This window comes from Artibeus jamaicensis, unplaced genomic scaffold (genome assembly GCF_021234435.1).
Source record: "Artibeus jamaicensis isolate MK-2021 breed Jamaican fruit bat unplaced genomic scaffold, CSHL_Jam_final contig_432, whole genome shotgun sequence".
Lineage (NCBI taxonomy): Eukaryota > Metazoa > Chordata > Mammalia > Chiroptera > Phyllostomidae > Artibeus > Artibeus jamaicensis.
The window spans coordinates 7,461,899-7,484,350 of record NW_026521828.1 but is presented as its reverse complement, the minus strand read 5'-3'; the positions used below and the strand labels follow the sequence as shown (position 1 = coordinate 7,484,350).

General features: G+C 35.6%; 1 protein-coding gene and 1 non-coding gene across 5 annotated transcripts in view; one reads left to right on the top strand and one right to left on the bottom strand.

Moving 5' to 3' along the window:
- The window catches only part of CLINT1 (clathrin interactor 1), a 57,214-nt gene that overhangs the window by 16,951 nt on the left and 17,811 nt on the right, over window positions 1-22,452 (bottom strand). For 3 of the 4 annotated variants that reach the window (XM_037152226.2, XM_037152229.2, XM_037152227.2), the window contains exons 2-8: window positions 13,161-13,265; window positions 12,508-12,604; window positions 10,756-10,864; window positions 9,628-9,792; window positions 6,662-6,839; window positions 2,692-2,938; window positions 570-639 (exon numbers count right to left, since the gene is read on the bottom strand). In XM_037152226.2, the coding sequence (XP_037008121.2) occupies window positions 570-639; window positions 2,692-2,938; window positions 6,662-6,839; window positions 9,628-9,792; window positions 10,756-10,864; window positions 12,508-12,604; window positions 13,161-13,265 (971 nt within the window). Of the gene's footprint in view, window positions 1-569; window positions 640-2,691; window positions 2,939-6,661; window positions 6,840-9,627; window positions 9,793-10,755; window positions 10,865-12,507; window positions 12,605-13,160; window positions 13,266-18,074; window positions 18,093-22,452 lie in introns of those variants that run through there. The other variant, XM_037152228.2, reaches the window with a different exon arrangement.
- LOC119054391 (U6 spliceosomal RNA) lies at window positions 6,204-6,307 on the top strand. Its single transcript, XR_005083508.1, has one exon. It is a non-coding gene; the product is annotated as a U6 spliceosomal RNA (small nuclear RNA).

The following is a 22,452-nucleotide window of genomic DNA, read 5'->3' as shown; positions in this document are numbered from 1 at the left end:
ACCCTTCCTTATTTTAGGCAACTGGACAATTCCCCTCAAGTAATGTTCAAGGCTAATTTCATATTAAAAATAAATATATTGCAAAGAAATTTATTTTTCATTCCTTGACATTTAAAAAATTTATTTTTAAATTTTATTTTATTATCAGTGTTACTATTAGTAACTACTAGTTACTAATAGTGGGACTATTAGTAACACTAATAATAAACTATTGGTATTAGTATTATTTATTAGTGTTACAGTTGTCCCAATTTTTCCCCCTTTGCTCTTGTCTACCTAGCTGGCCTCTGGCTTCCACAGTCAATCTCCACACCGTTGTCCATGGGTCATAAGCTGCCTTGACTCATGTGGCTCAGTGGTTCGAGCGTCATCCCACAAACCTGAAAGGTCTCCAGTTCGATTCCCAGTCAGGGTACATGCCTGGGTTGCAGGCCAGGTCCCCAGTTGGGCGATTGATGTTTCTCTTCCACACTGATGTTCCTCTCTCTCTCTTTCTCCCTCCCTTCCCCCCCCTCTAAAAATAAATAAATAAAATCTTAGAAAAAGAAGGAGCCAATGTGGAAGCTTACCTGTTGATTGGCCGGTGCCATCAAACAGATCAACAAGGTCACCAGATGACTTGCTACTAGGCACTGAAGTCTGAAACACAGAAACTAATAAGCTTAGAAACCAAATTTCTACTATTTTTTTTAATCTGCTCTATTCTAATTTCCATCTTAGACACAAATACCTATAATTATCTTAAAAGGGGCAGATTTAGTTTTCTGGGAGGAAAAAAAAAAGAAAAAAATACCCCAACAGATATAACTTTGAAATCCCATGGAGAGACAGAATTTTTAAGTAGTTCTATTCCCAGCACTGTAAAAGTCTGTAACATCCACACTCCTTTTCTCCTAAGTCATTTTTTTTATTGCATTTCACACTGGAACACATACCTTCCACAGAAACAGAAGTCTTACCGCGCTATGTGTCAGAATCAGGAGAAGCACTAAAAAATACCTGTGCCCAGCCTTACCACAATATACCGAGCCTTAAATGCCCAGGGTGGAATCTTGGCCTATACGGTCTTACAAAGCTGCCTCAGAAATCCTAATGCTCAGGAAGGTCTGAGATCTACTGGACGAGGGGCCAAGATCCTATCCTACTCTAACATTCTATGATTCTGTGAACTTCAGCAACACTTAACTGTTTACTAAGCCAGTATAATTCTGTTGTATGATGTACCTTGCCATCTGATTATTTTACATCTAGTTCCCAAACGGAATTATGGGGCTGGAACTGTTATGTAGTTCTTCTCTTCCCCATAGTGCCAAGCACCCTGAAGCACATGTGTATGTTCAGTGTGTACACACTAAATGAGATCAGAATTGCTAGGCAACAGGGAAACACTGGCGAGTTCCTGGGCCCTTTAATCTGAGCTTTGTCCACTAAAGTACTACATTATGTTTCAAAAAGACCTTGAGATCAAAAGTGATCTGAAGTAGTTGAGAAACTTTTTCAGGATGTCGACCTTCTAAAAACAAAATCAAAAAGCTTACACTACAGATATAAAATATTTATGGCAGAGTAACCACCTACAAAAAATTGATACTTTAAAAATCCTATGAATTATAAAAGTCTTAATTTATTGTTAAAACATTATGCAGTTGGGATAATTTTCTTCATGTGACCTTAAGTAAATCTTCCACATGACAGCCGCCACGCGTGTGGATTTCAGTTAAGACTACCAGACCTCACACAGACGGCATCTGTAAGCTAACTGTGTCCACAACAGGGGTTTAAAATCTAGGATGAGAAAGAAGAACAAGCCATTTCCCCTTTTTAACTTCAACTAAAGTTGAGTTATAATTTTGAAATTTTCACCCAAATTTTAAAAAGAGCAAATATGAATGAAATTATATACCAGAAGATATTTGGCAAAAGTTAACATGATACCTGTTTTTGACACTAAGTAGGACTACCTTTAATTTTAGAGTCACCTACTACTATACTAGCAGGGATACCTTAGCAAAATGTTTTCCCAAACTTGAGCTACTTCTGATGCAGAGATACAAGTTAACACGAGTGGGGGAAGACTGACAAAATAACAATTTAGCCTTTGGGGACAAATCTCCCTCTTTGGCAGATTTCTGTCTAAAAGACTAGCTCATGGCCAGGTATCTAGCAGTCGGACTTCCATTTCTGTGGTAAATGAAAAACAAATGGGGAAATGACATGCGTCAGAGCTGCCCCTGGTCAGAGCAGTGACCTGCAAACAAATATGCCTCCCTTCATAGGCACCTCCTCTGTGCCAAACAAGGCCGTTTCCCCCAGGTATCTATTTTGGCCATCTTTCTTCATTTATTTCTTATAAATTCCAAAGACTTCCACATTTTCCTTGGTGGATCTCATCGTACCTGGTAACCATGTCTAGAAGGAAACAGATGGACTAAATTCTGATTCACAACCTTTCCCAAGTGAACCAAAGCATCATTTCTACTTTCATAGAAAGTGCAGACAATCATTCAGGAACTGGACAGATTTCTTCCTCCCAGGAGATTACTTATTATTAATGACTCAGAGTAATACATGCCAAAAGATCTGTAGTTAATATGATTACTTGGAAATGCCCAAACCTACTAATGCAGTAATTCTAAAAGTAATCCACAAGAATGCAACTGTGTATAATGTGTAGATTCATGCCATTCCCACCTTAACTGAAGACTGAGGCGTATGAGCTGAAGCATTCTGATCTGGACTTGCTTTGTCCCCTGTGTAATGTGCTGCTGCTCCAAGATCAATGGTTTTGGAAGGGTTGGCTGTGCGCTTGTGTCTGGTCGTGGTCGTCTCTGTGGCTTGTGTGATATGGATGTGCTTTGTCGTCACAGTCTCCTCTTCATCTTTGAATTCGCCTTTGGGAGATCTGCCTCTTCTTGCTTTCTTTTCCTCATCACTGTCGCTAAAAGTTATTAAAAATGAAGCAAAATAATAAGGCTAGGGAGTACTTTAAAATGGAGTCCTCAGTGATTTGAGCTGAAGAATTTCAAATACAGTAACTCTGAAACTCCACACTTTGACTGGCTGACAGGGATCGACAGAACGTTACCCTCGCTGTCTGAGTGATGTTCTGCGGGTGCCAGGGAGAGGACGCAGGGGCCGGGCACACTCCCCGGGCGAGTCTAAAACACTGCTATAAAACAGTACTTACACACATGTGTACAAATGAAAAATGTCTGCAATAACTCCACTGCTTATTTATTATAGATTAAAGCTTAATTAAAAAATGAAATAACAGAATTATCATATCAGAATCAACTTATGAGACCCTAGGAGCTCCAACATCTGCATTTGAGGACCATTTTCTTGAAATGGGTTGTGTGGAAGTAGTTCTATTTATGTAACTTAATTCTGTCATTGACTCTCATATACTAACTAATGTAATACACAGTAAAATATTTCAATGGATACCTTTTAAATACTACCTTATTTGAATTCAAATGATTAAACACTATCTGTAAATGCACAAAAGTGTAAGGCTGGAATGTCAAACTCACTTTCACCAGGAGCCACATCGGCATTGCGGATGCCTTCAAAAGGCTGGATGTAATGGTAGGACTGTAGAAATGTAACTACTCCTTAACTGGGGCAAGGAGCTCGGGTCTGTTACTGGGCAGAAACAAGGCAGAGGGCTGGGTTCGGCTCCCAGGCCTTATGTCTGCCACCTGTGGTGTAAGGTCATGCACTTCACAACAATTGTGCTCTTTTTCACTACAGTAACAGCATATCAAATTTTTATATAACTATGAAAATTACTTTATAGAAAAGTTATGTATACTTAAAACTTTTTTGAAATAATTTTTCAGACACATCAAAAATTTTTTCTTTTTTAAAACAGTGCAAAAGAAAAAATACATAACAAGAAACTGGATTTCTCATATGCCGTGAATTTAAAAATGCCAGCACTAGCCTGTTCTCCAGTAATAAGATGCTGTTTTGTTTTTGTTTGTTTTTGATGCAAGTAGGACACAGGGAGAAATACCTAAACCATGTTCCATTATCTACATTACTTAATTTTATTTATTTTTTAAAGAATTTTTAAAGAACCTTTATTTATTTATTTATTTATTTATTTATTTATTTATTTATTTTTAGAGAGAGGGCAGGGAGGTAATGGTTGCCTCACACGTGCCCCCTACTGGGGACCTGGCCTGCAACCCAGACATGTGCTCTGACTGGGAATCAAACCAGGAACCCTCTGGTTCTCAGGTCAGTGTTCAATCCACTGAGCTGGACCAGCCACGGTAAAATTAATTACTGAAAATTCTCTTTAAAACTATGACTATTATCACTGATGAAATTTAACTCAGTCTGATTTAAAGCCAATTTCTACTAAAATATAAACTCAATTGAAATTGTTTCATTCCAAATCTGTATAAATCAAGGATCAAAAAGCATGGCTTCTAACACACAGCAAAGGCATTAAATGTATTTTTATCTATAAGCAGGAATCTTCAAGTTCTGATAATTGATAAGTCCTTGTCACTTACTATATAATTTCTTGGCATAAATGACCTAAAGAATCCCACCATCAGTTCTATAAGTAAAGCAGAAATTTCCTACCTTCCTGATGTACAATTTTATTTCAATCAAGATGATTCTTTTTAAGTTGAGAATATAAACCTGACTGGCACACAGTGAAATGGAAGCCTTATATTTCATTTATGTTCAAGAATTCCTAAATCTAATAATAAACTAAGGAGTCTGAAATTGTGGTAATATGGCAAAAAGGTTACATGCAACTTTGTCTAAAAACTATCCTTCTCTCACAAATACTCCAAGGTGTAAAAGTCCTTGAGGTGCCCTTTAATTACTATAATAAATAATATACACTATATTTTCACTCTTTAACTTGAATACTCTATATAAAAGATTTATGAACTCCAGCAGATTCTGTCTTAGAGCCAACAAAGAAAAAGAAAGAATAAGAAGACAAAAGCACGGAAAGAAAAACTAAGGGTGGAAAGGCAGAGGAAACAACATGAGAACGTACACAGTCCAACGTCTAAACAGCCGATCTACTTGATTCTGACACTTCAGAAAACAGCAACAGAATACATGGCCAAAATATTACAAGAACTTGCTTGAAGACTTCTAACACTTATTTTTTTTTAAATCCTTACCCAAAGATTCGTTTATTGATTTTTTTTTGGGGGGGGAGGAGAGGAGAGAGAGAGAGAGAAAGAAACAGGCCTGGATAGTGTGGCTCAGTGGATTGAGTGCAGGCCTGCAAACTGAACGGTTGCCAGTTGGATTCCTGGTCGGGGCACATGCCTAGGTTGTGGGCCAGATCCCTGGCTGAGGGTGTGCGAGAAGCAACTGACTGATGTTTCTCTCCCCTCTCTCTGAAAATAAATAATCTTTTTTTTTCAAGAGAAAAACACTGATGTTGAAAGAGGAACATTAGTCGGTTATCTCCTGTATGTGCCCTGACCAGGGATCAAACGACCACCTTTCCAGTACACGGGATGATGCTCCAACAAACTGAGCCACCTGGCGAATGCTCACTAACTCATTTTAGGCAAGTTCAACACTGCCTGACTGGGCCTCAGGTTTTACTTCTCAACAATAAGGGTAAAATCCTTTCTCTAGCCTATCAAATAGAGATACTTGGAAGCAGAAACGACAAAAGTCTTGTAACACTTGCTTTGCAAATGAAATGCTGTATACATTGCCCTTTTAACATGCAGCAAAACTAACTGATAGCTATGTTGGTAAGTAGAACAAAAATGCTATTCTAAGTGCTATTTTAGTTTTATATAAAACTAAATAAAAGATGCCCTACCATTAGAAAATGTAATTTATGAAAATACTCAAAATATATTTAGTCCAAAAATCCATTTGGATTTTTTCCTTGGTATACACTGGCACAGAATCCTAATGAAATGTCACAGAAGGAGTTAAATTTCAAACCATTTAACTTTTGTTTAAATTTAATATAATAAACTTTGTTAACCCTCAGCAATACCTTAGATCTCTGAATAATCTGATGCCCAAGTGAAAAATAAGCTTTGAAAGTTCTTATTGAGAAAAAAAGTCCAATAAATAGTCTGAATAAACACACAGGAAATGTGAAAACTAGAAATAAATGGACACAGACAACACGAAAGTGTGTCGGTGCTAATTTCAAACAGTGTTTGACTCAGCATCTTCAAAACAGCCACAGTCAGTCACCAGCGGCAAACACACTGACACCAGAACAACACAGAGAAGAGCAGCATGGCCTCCGTGCAAGGATGATGTGCAAATTCATAAACCATTCCATTTTTTGCACAGGGCATTTTCAGGGCAGTGTCCCTCTTCTATATGGTTCTGTAATGGTGGATATTACCCATTTGTCAACTGTCAACATGGTGAACCCTAATGCAAACAACAGACTTAGTAACAATATACAAGTGTTGGTTATCAACTGGTAATAAATGAACCACAGTAATACAAGATATCAGTAACGGGAAATTTTGTGTTATTATGACAACTCTAATTTATGCAGTTTTTTTTGCAATCTAAAAAGTAAAACTAGGGGAAAAAACTGAACTTCAAACAATGGTAACACCCAAAACAAAACAACCCAGCTGCACAAATTTAGCATCCTCTCTGAGAGACCCAGAACACAAAATGTGAGTACCTGCATCTTTCTGGAGAGTCTTCTCTGTCTTTCCTCCGGAACTTGCTGATGGTATCATCAATTGTGCTTCCAATTTTATCACTCAGTTCACCTAATTTATCGCTGAATGGAAAAGCACTTTTGTTTTTATCCCACTCCTCATCCCATTTTGATTTGGGCTCAGGATCATATCTTTCACCTATATAAAGCATTAAAAAAAGAAGCAACTCTAAGGCCATTAAATACAAAACGTGTCTACAGTTCTTTCTGAAGCTTTTCTCATAATAAAATAGTTTTCAAAGGAAAACAGAAAGCTCCCATGGTGCTGAATCAACACAATTATAGCAAGACACAGCAGGCAGTGCCAGTCAGTAAGTGGCAGGGAACGCAGATTCAAAAGCTTTCACTTATGAAAACTTACATGACCTTAATGCACAGCACAGCACAGCACAGCACTATCAGGAAGTTCTTAAAGGCTGATGAAAGGAGTAGAGGGAAACACAAAAACCAACACAGGCTACATAAGCCAAGTAGAAACGGAAATCTGTTTTTACCAAAGTCACTTAATGAATTATATTTCATTCCTCTCAATGTTTTCAGTTATTAGAAAAGTATCGGACAGCTAAGTTTCTTAAAACACAAGCTATAAGAAACACCATTCTACCTGTTACATGTCTCAATGTGCTATAAAGACATTCCTTAGTATCAAACTAGAAAAATAAGTCAATGGATTTTACGACATGAGAAAGCATCTTTTAATTAGAGTAAAAAGAAAAGAATATTCTAATTACCCAAAGCTACACTGACTGGAATCATGAAATATGCTCAAGCAGTTCAAACAGATACACACTGGGGCTGGTCAAACCTAGGGAGCCTCAAGGTGAATCTGAAAGTGAGGGGAACAGATCATGGCAGCAAACAAAACTCCCAAAAGTCAGGATCTGTTTTAGTCCTTGACCTTGGGGTCCAAAGAAAGGAATTATAGGCATTAGAAGGAACCTTTCCATTCCAATGTTCATGTCCAAACTCAAGAGGCAAGAACAGAAGGTACAGGAAAATCACATGAGGTTAAAAAGAAGAAAACACTGAAAATTAAGGCAGGTTGGAAAGAAAAGGGAAGGGCAATGAGAAGCAACAAAATCATCCCAAGGTGGGTGAGAGAGCTTTTTGCTTCAGCTTTGGTAAATGAGTTGATGGCGCACACCTCCTTTGCAGACTGAACAAAGCACCGTCCTGAAGTGCCTGCTGAAACTGTGAAGTCAGGATTCCGTGTAAGAGCTTGAGAATTTTAATACATGTCTACTAAATCTGACAGTGACCACCAACGTACACAGAACATGAAAAATAAAGTTTCTTACATAAATGTAAACCAGGATGGTTTTATAAAAACAGTGGTTTTCCAGTAATATTCCAGTGACAATATGATAAACTAAACTCTGAAAAAGAATTTATCAGAAAAATGAAAGGCATTGAAAATGAAACTGATTAGTGTGGTAGGTATACTAAAGGCATGCCAAAAATCCTGGATGTTGGCATGATATTATCTAATGCTGAAATGAAAAACAAACAAACAAAAAAAACCAAAAAAAAACCCCCCCAAATAAAATAGTTAAAGTTGATTAATTAAGTCTCCAAAGCATATACATATACTGAAAATAACTTATAAAAGAATGTGATGCAAATACATAGGCCACTCAACTCTTATCTCTACCACACATAGTTCACTGTGATGTATTCTGAAAATGTATTCAATTTTCTAAATTTATTTAATTATATAATGTGCTGGTAAAAAAGAGGATTACAAGCAAATAGAATGAGGAAATGAGTTGCAAATAGCAGTTTCTACTCATGAACACATTTTATGAACACATTAAATTGCTACAGCTACTTTGAAAAGTTAAAGAATAAAATAACTACTTGGGCAAATAATCCAAAAACTTCTTACTCCCCCAAATAAATAGAAACTTTAAAACATATTTACATGATTTAATTAAGGTAAATATTTTTGCCCAATTCAAGAATTCACTTTTATGTAATGCTGAGACAGAAAAGAAACGTTTCTGCTGTTAGAGACATCTTCTAACAACAACTTAAAGGGTAGCATTCTCTTTGTGAACAAGAAAGCAGAGGAGCGAAGGAGTGAAAATATTATTTTACAGGTAATCACAAGACAAAAAACAGAAGGTTTTCGTACAGTTCCAATGACAAGCTGTGAGGTCCCAGAAAAACCAAACACACACATACAGGTGGGAGGAGCTGGAGAGCCCCAGTGTGTGTGCACAGTGCCGGCCTGGCTGTGCAGGCCCCAACGACCGGGGTTGAAGAGCTGCGAAGCCACGAGTCAGAAGAGGCACGCCGGGAAAGAGAGCGGTTCTGAACCCTCTCTGTTTCAAGCGCTCAGCGATCTCTTTTAGGCAAACGACATCGTTACATTGAAAATAAACCTGGGAGATGAACGTGCTAGCTGCTCTGCGATGTGCTAGGAACGACGCCGTCGGTCCCTTTCCTGTCAGACTGATGCACTGCCTGATGAGGGGGAAGACTGAGGCTGAGCCCACTTACAGAAGCTTAGTATCTATTTTTGGCCAAAAACAGATAAATAAATTGGTTTCGAATTAGGAAGATTAATTTCTTGCTCAAACTTTTTTCATTTTTAGAATGGTAACACCAAGAGGTAAGGGTATGTATTTGTTTTGTGCTCTGTATATCAACTCAAAGATATGGTCATTTAATTAACAATTAATGGTTAAAATCTTAGTCTTGAACCCACCAAATATCATATTCTTGAGCACACTAAATAAAGAGAAAGATTCCTAAGATTCATATAATAAGAGCCAAAATGACGATTACATATATTTTAGTATTCTAGGCATTCCTAAAAAAAACCCCCAAACAATAGCATTTTGGTCTTTCATAGTTCAATGATTCTTAAAATATACCCAGAAGCTAAACTGGTGGCTGGGTGCCAGTCTGTTTCTGATACTCACTGTATCTGAACCCTCCAACACTTTCTGAGGAAACTCCAACATATTTGTCTTTGTTCTTCTTTGCTTTCTTTCGCTCTTCACGAAGCCTGTCATCATCCTGGGCAAATTCAACCAATTCTTTCACCTTCTGGCGAATATTTATACCTTGATCCTTGCCATGCTCATCTGTGAGGATGGTAAGGGAGAAACAAAACCTTAAGAATTCAGATAATCTCTATCAAACCCTTTAATACAAAAAACAGAAACGAAAATTTCCACAGAAGAAACCAGTATTTTAAAATTAACAGAGAGGCAATTATGCTGTTAAATTCTGTCATTTCCTCATTAGCAAATTCTAAGTTTTGAGATGCAATTTTGGTTTATAAGAGCCTGTAAAGTTGAACTAGAAAGGACCACTGATAACAGTGCTACACGAGATCAATGCAAGATCCACCGAAAAGGATTACTAATGATGACCACACAAAATGGACTTATATCCACAAATGTTATTTTCTTTTTTGATGGTTTTTAACAAAAAAATCAAAACTCACGAAACTCACTTCAGTTATTAAAACTCACATTTTGGGTTTTAAGCACCCAAATGCTTTGGTTTTCCCAATACAAGTTTGGAAACACTAATTACCAGAATTTAGTATAGCTGAAAAACTGCTTTTTTAAAGTGCTTTCAACTGGAGTATACTACAAAATGAAATGTGGTTCATTCTGTATCTTCTTTCACATTCAAAACACACTCTGGTCTTGCTGCCTTTGCACAGTAAATATTATTTGGTGGGAGGAAAAAAAACAGCTTCAAACAGATGTGTGTGTTTTGGAGCTCTAACCTTTTCTTCCCATATGATTAAAGCTATTCCTTTACGGACACCACAGGGGACCAGTCTCCAGTGCATATTTTAATATAAACCCGAACACTCATGTTGTGTTGGTTCTGTTGTTATTAGCCGGTCTTTTCTGCAAGTTCTTGTCTTCACTAATTAATACTCTAGGGCCCCACGTCTTGGATTCTGCACTCGTCACACAACCAGCAACAGTCACATTCTAATTAGAGCGGAGAAGCTTCTAAGCTGGTTCAGGTGACTGACAACTCCAACTACTGTTTTAATTTGCTTATAAGGTTTTCCTATTGCTCACCTACAAAGTGGTAATTTTCCAGGGATCGCAAATCATAAATGTGTTCTCTGGCACTTGTAACAACACGTTCTGATCCATTCCTTATGAGGTAAGCTAGGAGCAGCAGCGACTGTAAAAATACAAAACACCAAATGATTCAACAAAATAAATACTGGTGGAGTTTTGGTAAATGGTTAAAAAATAATTTCAACATTAGCAAATAAATAATCTTCATTTGTGTTGGGGGGGAGGAAACTCATCATACGTTAGACTCTATACAGTCTATTATCAGTTTGAAGTTCCTCTTACACCAAGTATAGTAAATAAACGACCCATTGGATACCATGTGTCAGAAGATAAAAAATATAATTCTGGTCCTAAGAAATATCTGAATGTATGATATACACTGAACACTAAGCTTTAGAAAGCTGGAGCAGTTTCTCCTCTCCATCTGGGCATCCCAGAGCTGTGCGTGGTTAGAGTGCAGTGGAAAGAGAACAATTACTGCCGTGTCTGGTTGTTCCACTGGCTAGAGCATCCTCCCTGTTTGCTAAGGCTGCAGGTTTGATCCCTGGTGAGGGCACAAAGAGGAATCCACCCATGAATACATAAATAAGTAGAACAACAAACGGATGTTTCCTTCTCTCCCTCTCTAAAATCAATAAATTTTAAAAACTTAAAGAGAACAATTACTTGGTAATTGTAAGATCCCACAGCATTTTCCGTAGATAAAATTTAATTGTGGGGGATGAGTAATGATGTGGCTTTTGTTTCAAACACTTGCTGCTAACAAATAAAGAGAAAAAAGGATTTATGAGGCTTGTTTCTGAGGTCATGAAAATGTGCTGGTATTAGATAGTGGTGAATGTTGCACTATTCTGATTACAATGAAAATCAGTGAATCATGTATTTTGAACTTAACTTTGCTTAGAGAAAGCCTCACATAAAGATGGTTAGATCTGTAAAATTTAGTTAAATTGGTAAAAGTGATTGGTAAAAACTCTCAGCATACCATGAATTCTTTAAAAAAGTTACCAACACCCCTCCAAAATTTTTAACTCTAATTAAAAAATACTTAATTTATAGACATTTCAAGTATTTCATTGCAACTACTATACCGTCTGAAGAAATAACAGTGAATATTTTCAGAAATAAATAATATAAAAAACATGTAACTAAATAAAGCACTGATTTTCAGTCTTGAAAGCCAGAAACGTTGCTTTCAAAGTTTCAGTGATAAATGTTATGTATCATTTTGGAAAGCACAAACTTGTTCTGAGAAATAAGAAAAGATGGTGGGAGTGGAAGAACAGATGACTATCTTGGTTTAAAAGTCTGCATTACAGGAGGAGATAAAGACAGATCCCCATAAGCTAAGTGTCGCTGCAGAACACTGAACGGCACTGTTACAAACGAGGCACGTTCCTCTGTGGAGATGACAGACCATTCTGGCCTGCAGTTTTCATGCTGATGGTGCACACCCTAAATATGCACACTGCTGCAGATTCGTTACTTTCGATATGCACAACTGGTTTTAGTTGGGACAACTTTAACCATATAATAAAAATATTCAACATTTAGAAGTAGTGTTAATTTTAAACATTTTAAGAATAGTTTTTATGGCGACTAGAAAACAACTCGAAGAGCAAATCTTTTTTTAAACCTGTTTTAGGATATTCCAGGATTTAATGTGTTTCGTAATAACTACAAATACCTTAAATCTTCAAGCATTTTTCAACATGTTAAATAATAACAATAGACAAATGCCCATACCTTATAAACTCTTCTCCAATTTTTTTTGTTGTCTTTTAACATTCGTGACCAAAGCATATTCATAAGTTCTGGAAATTGTTCATACATAAATGTAGCCCTGAAAAGAGAATAATTTTTCTTGCAATATGTCAATTTTGACAGTAGATGGCAGGCTTGTTCTAAGTTGTTGTGTTTTCCTAAAGAGCTTAAAAATTATACGTGAACTTAATTTAAAAAAACTTAATGATATGCTTTCTTAAGAATGTTTTTCCTATATTTTAACATCTAACACATTTGTAAGCCCCACTAATTAATATATTTCACAAGTCCCTCATTCACTGGCATAGTGGGTCCAGATGTTCATGAGGAAACAATTTTCATAAAGTTATTTCAAGTTATTTTATATACATTTGTCTAATTGTTACATGTAATTTTTACATGGTATAAACTACAGTAAGTTTATAAATGTCATTGAAAAAGATTTTTTTTGTTTTACTTTTTGAGCTAATTTTTAAGGGGAATGACCCTGTGTAAAACTTCCTTCGTTAATATTTGAATGTTTATGCAAAAATTTTATCTGGAAGCTAAACGATTTAAAACTGAAAGCAAATCTCACATTTCTGTGTAAAGATGGTTGGATTCTTTCTGCACTGCTGAGTCAAATTATCACTTACTTGGCAATCTCTCCCATGAGTTGCCCAGAAGGTCCCCAAGGATCGTCATTCGTTGCTTCTCGAACCTTAGACTCGATCTCTGAATAATTCATAACCACATTGGTGCTGCAAAGAAAAAAATGCACGCACATACGCACAGAGATTAGCATCAAAACTGAGAAACACATGAAAACTTAATAATGACACAACTGGGTGTCCTAATGAGATACCTCTACAGTGGAAAAGAAAATATCTTTTGTGCACTAGCTACCCTAAGGACACTATATAACACATTTAAGTTATCTTTAAAAAGATTTTACTATTCCATTCCTCTTCAAGAATCCTGATAATAGACTATATTAGAGCTGGCATAAGCCCAGTAAAAAATGGTTTGGGGTTAAATTACAAAGAAAACTGAACATGCTAGAGTTGATTAAAACTGAAGTTGTCAGTTTCCTGATGAGATGTAGTTTGTGTGCAGTCTTAAAGATCTGGCAAATTAACTGACAAAATTATATAACAGTGGGACATTATTTATATATTTTTAAAAAGCAGTGACAAATAAACATAACACTCTAAAAATGTTTGGAACCACTATGAACATATAACTGTAACCCCTTAGTCTTTTTCAATTACATCACATACATCTGCAACCTCACTATAGGCACTGTAAACCTCTTTTAATGGCTACATGATAACCCATCAGGAGACTATGACAACGCATTTAACTTTCACTTAAGACTTCAGCAGTGGTCAAGAACATGGCTTCTAGGAGTCAGAAAGATCTGACTTCACTCACATTGTAATAACCTTTGACAAAATTATTTTAACCCTTTTAAACTCAGCTTTCTCAAATGCAAAATCAGAATAAATAAGAAAAATTATAGCTTAAAGAATAGCCTACAAATGGTACTTATTTGCAGTGTTGAACATAAGAAGTGCTCAATGTTAGCTCTTATTTTACTATTAGAGACAATAATCACCTATTAGAATTTTAAAACATTAATATTTTTATAAAAGGGATTAACTTTTAAAAGAATATGTTAAATTTAAGACATGAGATGGCAAAATTGTTTGCTTTTTAAAGCAATTTCTCATGCTTAAAATGGGTTTAAAAATTCCGAAACATTCTGAGGAATAAAGAAATACTTTTAAATATGACATAGAATACTAGCAATAATTTGACATTTAAAGCTCCAATTACTACTAAACAATTGTTACAACAGATGCCAATGAATATGCTAATTCAAATCTCCCACTTAAAATTAAGTCTTAGAAATAGTGAAAGATCCGAATTTGGTAACTATTACTTTAATATACCTAATTTTTGCTGTACAGTTTTTCAGTCATCAAAAAATTCTGCTTTTTAAATAAGAAAGGTTTTGTTAAAGATGGCACTCAAATCTTTCTCAAATATAAAGAAATGTAAATTTCAGATTTATTGCAAACACTTCAGGAAGGAACAGAGTAGTTATCAACAGTTTTGAGTCAAATTTTAAAGGAATCATTATGCATACAATTACAACTTGCCAAACCACAAAATAAACCTGACTTCTAGATATTCAGAATACTCTTCTATTAAGGAAGAAAAGCAAAATCCTATTATTTTCTTTCACACCTTGGAGAAAGTGCCTCCTAAAATATCAACTAGCTTGATAAAATAAATACAAATTATTTCCCTGGGATTAAAATAAAAACACAATCTCCACGGCCTCCCTCAAATTTTAAGGATATTAATAAGTGACTTTTCATAAAAATCCAATAATGATTCTATCATCAATAATTTTATGTATAAATAATCACATTTTCTTAATTTTGTCAACGATGGAATCAAAATAAAATCAAGGCAGCCAATGACAGATATGCAGTTTAAGATGTCATACAATGAAGGATTTCAGAATGCTTGTTTGTCCTAGTGGCTGAAGAATCCCTGGCTTAGGCAGTTAAAAAGTGTCAAAATGCAGCTGTGTGAATGAACAATAGCAATTAGGATTATAATTCATCCAAGCATTTCATTACCAGAAGGCACTTGAAATCTGTTTGCACTGTTTAGTTTGTTGGAGAATAAGGTGAAAGAAGTTAATCTCTTAGTCCATGCACATGAAATATTTTCACTGGAGCCTTCGTAAATGCTGTAGCTTTCAGAACACCACTTTCCTTGTTCGAGGTACAAAAGCCCATGGGTCAAATGAAAAAGGCCTTGTTTCCGTGACCCTTCCCAAAATTCTAAGCCGAAGGCCCGTGTTTGAGTGTTGTGTGTTGAGAGGGAGCTGTGGCAGAGAGCCAATGATTTCAGAATCTCTCTGCTTCCTTGGTTTGAAAAAAATGGGAACTGTGTAAGATGACAACTTGGCATTAGAACAGACTCACAATGTTGTTAAAAAGTATGTCCACAGAAACATAGGACAATGGCAATAACAAAGAACACTTCCACGAAGAGAATCGGGCTCTATTTTAGAGCCATTTTCCAATAAAACTGTTGCTCTCAGAAACTGGAAAGAACTCTCTTAAGATGAGACCTGATGGCATAAAGAATTCCGAAACAAAGTTTTTTTTTAAGCTGCACTCAATTGAGAAACAAATGTAAGCTAAAACAAAACAACACTGTATAGTTTGGCCTTCTTCCAAGTCATTCAAAAATAACTATTTCTAAAAAGGTAGAAATAGCATTTTGGGCCTTCCTTTCCCATGTTTTCTACTGCTTTCAATCCACACCCTGCCCATAATTCTGGTGACCTTTTTAAAAAAAGAAAAACCCTCCCTCCCTCCAAATGAAAAGTAAAAAAAAAAAATTATGTCCAGATGTGAAAGGAAAAAACAGCTCATTTAATTCCTAAAATGTCCCATGATCGACGCAAATGTTTTAGGACAAGTATTTCAGACACTAGAGGGGGCTCTCTCATCAGTTTTTTTAAACACAAAATTCAGACAAAGGTGCAGGATCTGTTCTGCAAACAAAATTATAGGAAATTATCAGTAAAGAATATAAGAAGCTGCCCATGTTCTGAAGAGTTTACCTTACAGCAATACTGAACAACTGCTTTTTACAAGGATAAAATCCACAATTAAAATCATTATTTGTTTGCATTTGTGAGACCGTTCACTGCTCCCACAGCTCTTTTAGTTTTCACATTTGCTCCTCACAACACCCTAGCACGTAAGTAGGAAAGAGCTATGAGTCCCCACTGAGCGTGCTTAACTCGGGACGGCCCAGCGCCACTGGCTCGCTGGCCCTTCTACGCCAGCTGCTCAAACCGACCGCCCTCCAGCTCCACACACTGGCTTCTATGGCCGTTTGAACAAAGACAGTCGAAGTGACTTTGTTGAGGGTTGATTATTCAGTTTGTAAATTATTAACGTTCACTTTGGCTTTCTTTATTCCCCATTTTCTGCTTATTTCACCACTCATTGATGATAAAATATCACATTAGTTTACTTGATAACGACTTGAGACCATGTTTTGGAGGCAAAATTGGTTCAAAGTAAAAGCTAAAACGGGGCTTCTACTCAGACAGCCAGAGCTGCTTCTCATCGACATTGAGAACAATCAGTAAAATGACCGACAAGAAAAACTTGAATAGCCAGCCCTATTTATATCTTTCCTGTCAAAAGTTCAAGAATGTGCTTTACAAACTATAAGCACATTTTGTTTAGTTTTAAAAGAAAACTATACACAAACAGAAAAGGTAGAGTGTAAGTGTAACCCGGTACTGTTAACAAAGGAATAAAAAACCTGACACACACTGATGTAGTAAGAAGTGTTTTTTAAAAGAGTCAATGGGTCTGTATTTATAATATAGTTTTTTCTTTTTGTTTTGAACTTATTATAAATAATTCATTCACTCCAAGGTCAAGAAAGTACTTTGCGGTATTTTCTTTTAAATCTCTAAACTTATTTCATTGTATGCATGTCCTTATACGCACACTTACAGACACAGAGGGTCAGAAACAGAGAAACAGAGAAAAGATAGATAAGGGTCAACGTAATGGTTTTAAATAACGCTGAATTTTCCAAAATTTCCCCCATGAACATGATACTGTAACCAAAGGACAATTATTAAATGTCATTAAAAACATAAGTCAAGTACTATATCATTATTAGCTATACTTTATGCACAGGGAAAAACAGGCATCGTTACAGACCACATGAGTATTATGTAGACTTCCAACATTCTGTTTTGTCAGGTTAGTAAGTGCAGCAAACTAGTAACTGAAATACATGCACACACACTAAATACGGATACCAAGCAAGTGCCCTATGTGTAAGACTACACAGATAATTTAACTACCTAACACTGAAATTAAAGTGATTTTTAAAAACTATTTAAATATCAGGGAAGAATGATTCCTTACAATAAAACCTATACTTAAAAGTTACCTTTTAATCTCAATGCAACAAAGATTTCAGATATTTTTATGATTTAATTAAAATTATTATGCTCCCTATAAAGTATCAATCTTTAAAAAAAACTTTTTAAAAATAATAAAGCACCCATAAAATGAACAATGAAGAAAATTTTCTGAGGTAACAAGTCACTTAAGCCAGGAAAATTTGTTACATTAAAAAAAGAAGAAGAAAAGAAAGGCCATTCTAGCCAAAACACTAGGGAAGTAGTTTTAAGAACACCTGCTCTAAAAGCTTGATAATGGACTATTGTGCTAATCGTTTTTTATCAGGAAATGGTCTTCACCGTGTTACCCTTATTTGCAAGCTGAACATTTTATAGATTCAGTACTCATATTCTAAAACCAAGTTGTATGTTATTACAGTCCAGTGAACAGTATCAAATTTATGGTCAATAACTAAGAACTCTAGTACTCCTATATTCTACAAACACAATTTTTGTTGTTAGCAGAAATCTGAAGCTATATAGAAATGATGTGGGGGAGGTGGAAAAACGGATTCATCCTCTTGGCTGGATATTTGCTACTTACCAAAAAACACAAAAGTATTTTCTTAATCTGAAAATGAAATACAAGAATGGAAAATGTCTTAACACAAGCAATAGTTCAACAGGATACTTACTGCTACTAAAGCGAATATCATTATATTTGATTAGATAGTATCTTAGTTATAAAATAGCTACAGTGCTAAAACAAGGAATAAACTACAGTGCTCCCTATACCTACAGCGGAGAAAACCAGTGAAATAACTACTGGGAAGAACAGAAGCAGCAAAGGTGGCAAACCCAACACTGGTGCTTTCTATTGCTGCCACCACGAGCTGCAGCCCTGTGTACTGAAAAGAGGGAGGAATGAGGGAAAACAGATTCAACAGCAAGTCCTTAGTAAAGAAGTAAAGAGGTTAGGTCAAGTCACTCAGGACCACCTTACTGATAGGTGGCAATGGATGTTCAAGTTTGTTAGGTTTTCTAATTCCAAAGCCCATTTTCTATTATTGCCCTAAAATCAGAGAATTGGCAGTATCATATGATCTAAATGAAAAAGCCTACTAATCAGTATCTGACAGCACTGATTAGTGCTACTAAAAGAACTAAATGCTGATTTAACATTTAAAAATACCAAAAATAAATAAACAAATACTTGCATATTCTGTCATGGAAATTGCATTTTCTTTGGTTTTAGTAAATATTAAATACAAACTATTCAACTGAAAAGGAGGAAACCAATGTACCCCCTTCTAAAAGCAGAGTAAAGAAAATGAAGTTTGAATAGGGAAAACTCAAATTAAACCTATCTGAAGTCTTAGCCATTCTTCTACAGTAACACAGTTTCAGAAAGGAGTAACATTATTACTTAAAAACCATACACCCTATTTCAATCTAATTATGTTTAAGTGTGTGGGATGCTCATGTGATTATTTATGACTTCACTTATTTACAGAGGATAATGCACCTTCTGTTTTCCTCTTTTCAAAAGGGAACCATAAAACGCTAAATGGTAAAACATGAAACTTTTGTTTTTTAAAATGACTATCAAGAATTGGCTCTGAAATATTATATCTCATCCTTCAGCTACCAGTCAAAATTAATCAGTAAATAAAATAAAGAGTAAAGCAGTTTACTACCAGGTTTTATTGAGCGAGGGTAGGAGTCCCATAGTCCTTTTTAGAGATCAAGAAAAACTGCCTAATTCAACACTCAAGAAGCCTGCATGTTATGTCATTAAAACCACAGAAAATCTATTATTGTTCAAAACACCACTTTGGTTGTTCCCTCCCAGTATGACCTAAGACAATAGAAAACTACTCCTGTTGTTAACTATTTTTGAAATACCCACCTGTTTTAAGCTCTAAAAAAATGAAGGCCAAAAGCCATTCTCACATTAACTCTTGCTACCAAATTCTTTGATCCATTCAGGCCAATGTTGGCCCTCAACTGCAGTAACAGTTCAGTCCAGGATCATCGTGGGGGTGCAGCATTGAACTACAGAATTTTAATCATTACTGATGTTTTTTTACTATTGCTGAACACTGTTGACTGTTACAACCAAATATTCCTGTAATCCTGATTCAAAATTTTAGACTGCACTTGTGCTACTTACAGATAAAGTATAAAGATAAATTCTATAAAACTGTTTTCCATAAAAGTACTTATTATTCATTCAGGGTTTTTGGTGAAGTTGGACAGGGAGGAAATTAAACACTGGATACAACTCTGCAGGTAGAAGAAGCTGTAAGAATAAACCCTTAACATTCTTGAAAGATTAGCTAAACACTTTTGTGTATCTTCAAAATTATGAAAATGGAAACGTTTGCACAAACTCTAGACAATCTTCCAGATTCGATCAAGAGTTAAAGTATCCTGTGCATACTATACTCATGCAGCTCAGGGTAACCAATATTTAGATTCACCAAATTTTATTTTTCAGATAAGAAACTTCTGCATGGCAGAACATAATTTTATTGACTTTGTATAGATATGGTGGTGTCAATAATTCAAGGTACCACCAAACCTGGTGCTCCTCTCTAAATACATGTGAAAGACCCTATTTTCTGTTCACGATTCATGATTTTCTTAGGCTCTGCCAGGTTCACTACCAATCCTGGAGGCTGGCTTTCTTTGAGTTGTTTTCACAAAGAAGCTGAAGTCTTGCCGCAGCCCGGGGCTAGAGCACACCAGAGGTGGAGGCGGGTGGCTGTGACCAGCGTGGCCAGGGGACCCGCCCACACACTGCAAGTTGGGTCTGGACCACAACCAGATTATGTGTTCTTTTCTTTAATAAATCTTCTAGAGCTGTTTTAAAAAATCACAACTTTGAACAGAAAAATTTATCATGAATCTACTGTATTTTGGAAAAGAGAATGGTTCCAGAGGCAATATAACATAAAAAAATTAATGTAAGAACTTTTATCAGGAACTAACATTAACGTACTTAAAATAAATATACTTTCACTTCTGATCTCTAAAAATATCCATTACAGATTATCAGTATTCCAAATTATATCTAAATATTTCAAGCTTAAAAACCAATATTCCAGATCCCCACAATTTCAAATTGTACATTAAAGAAATACTCAGTCCCTGATTTACGCAAGAGTTCACCTACCATTCCAGGAAAATTTCTAGTACTGATTCAGTATCAGTTTGCATGGGCCCACACAAACCAGACATATCCAGAATTTCGGAGATTCACAAAAACTGATATGTTCAACATTTAAGTATAGTGTTGTCCTAAAATATAACCAGCAGAATAAATCTTATGAATTTTCTTTTCCAAGAAAAAAAACAGAAAATCATTCTTTTATGTTTATTCAAGGTCAGGAAGAATTACATAAAATGAATAATTATTTAAAAAAGCAACACTCCAGATTTAGTTTCAAATGCCAAACTATGTACTAGACTGGAACATATATTTAAATTGATCATTGAAAAGATAAAAACTTATAAAAGCAGTGATTTAAATACCCCATTTTATATGTAAGATATTAAATGTTTATAGTCCAACATAAAGTTTTTTCAGAAACACCAGAAACCACATATAGTTATTTCAATGCCTCAAAAAATATAGGAACTGATCCAAACAAAAAAACAATAAAACCAGAACGGACTTCTGTCCGTCAAAGTCTGTCATTCCATTCTTTTTCCCAAAAGGTACCAACCGACCTCTTGATCACTATTAAGTGAGACTTAAACTGGCAACTTTTCAAGGAAATAGTTTTGTAATTTATGTAAACAGATGTGCAAGGAAAACTATATGAATGACATAAGCCAAGAAAAACATCCTTATGTCCACAACTAAATTATGACGTGTGGGAGGAAGAAACTGTACTACTACTTCCCTTTCCTCACAAGTTCAAAACCCACTTTAGCAATGCAAACTTTACAAAACCCACCTGAGAGCAGCCCGTGTTCAGAAATTAAAATGGGCCTGGACTCTAGGACCTGCCCACAGCCCAAGGCCACGCTAGAAGAAAATACTGCACATTTACCTATTTTCATAATTTGCTTCATCTTTTATGGCTAATTCTGTAAAAAAAGCACATTAATATACATATTACTGATCAATAATTAAGAAATTAACAGGGGCCAAATCTTGTTTCTGATCCCTGGACAAATCTCTCCGTTTTTTCTTCTAGAAGGTAGCTCCTATGTATTAATACGGAGATTAAATGAAACGATTTGTGTAAAGCATTTAGCGCTCATGGTTCTTTTTCTGCCAGTATTTATTATTTTTAGTCTTAAGATATGCTCTACATGGTCCTTAGAATAGACTGGTATAATACTTATGATTTACCCACATCATTCATTGTTGCAGAACTTAACAGTTACACTAACTAGCAGCCCTTCTGAGTCACAGTGCAGAACCCAAAATGAAGATTTTGAAGACATAACTATACCGTAAGGCAGACACGACTTATACTAAAAATGGCCAATGAGCTGAGAATGTGCATCATTAAAAAACAGGACAAGCATCTATTAATACAAGCCCCAGCACACAACATTTGCTATTTTATGCGTACTAGAGTTCATATGTTGAAGTTAACTCTGCTTAGTCTTAGCACACCACCAACTATGAGCTAGGACTTTATTTTACATTAAGTAGCAATTTCTGTTTTAGTGGTAATCTCGTATCATATAATGAAACAGTCTCTACTTTTTTGAACTCACTGAACTAACTAAACTACTGGGGTTGCACATACCAAAGCAAATTATGCCAAAAACAAAGATTGAAGTCATTATAATAAGAAGGAAAATGATCTAGCATGAATTTTGTTTACAACATAGGAATATAAAAAGGAGATTTATAACCTTTCAAAATGCCAAAAATAAGGTCTACATTACTCATTCCATGAGGTGTTTGGCTGAACAGGTTTTAGAACCTGTTCTAAACAGGCCATGATACCCAGTTT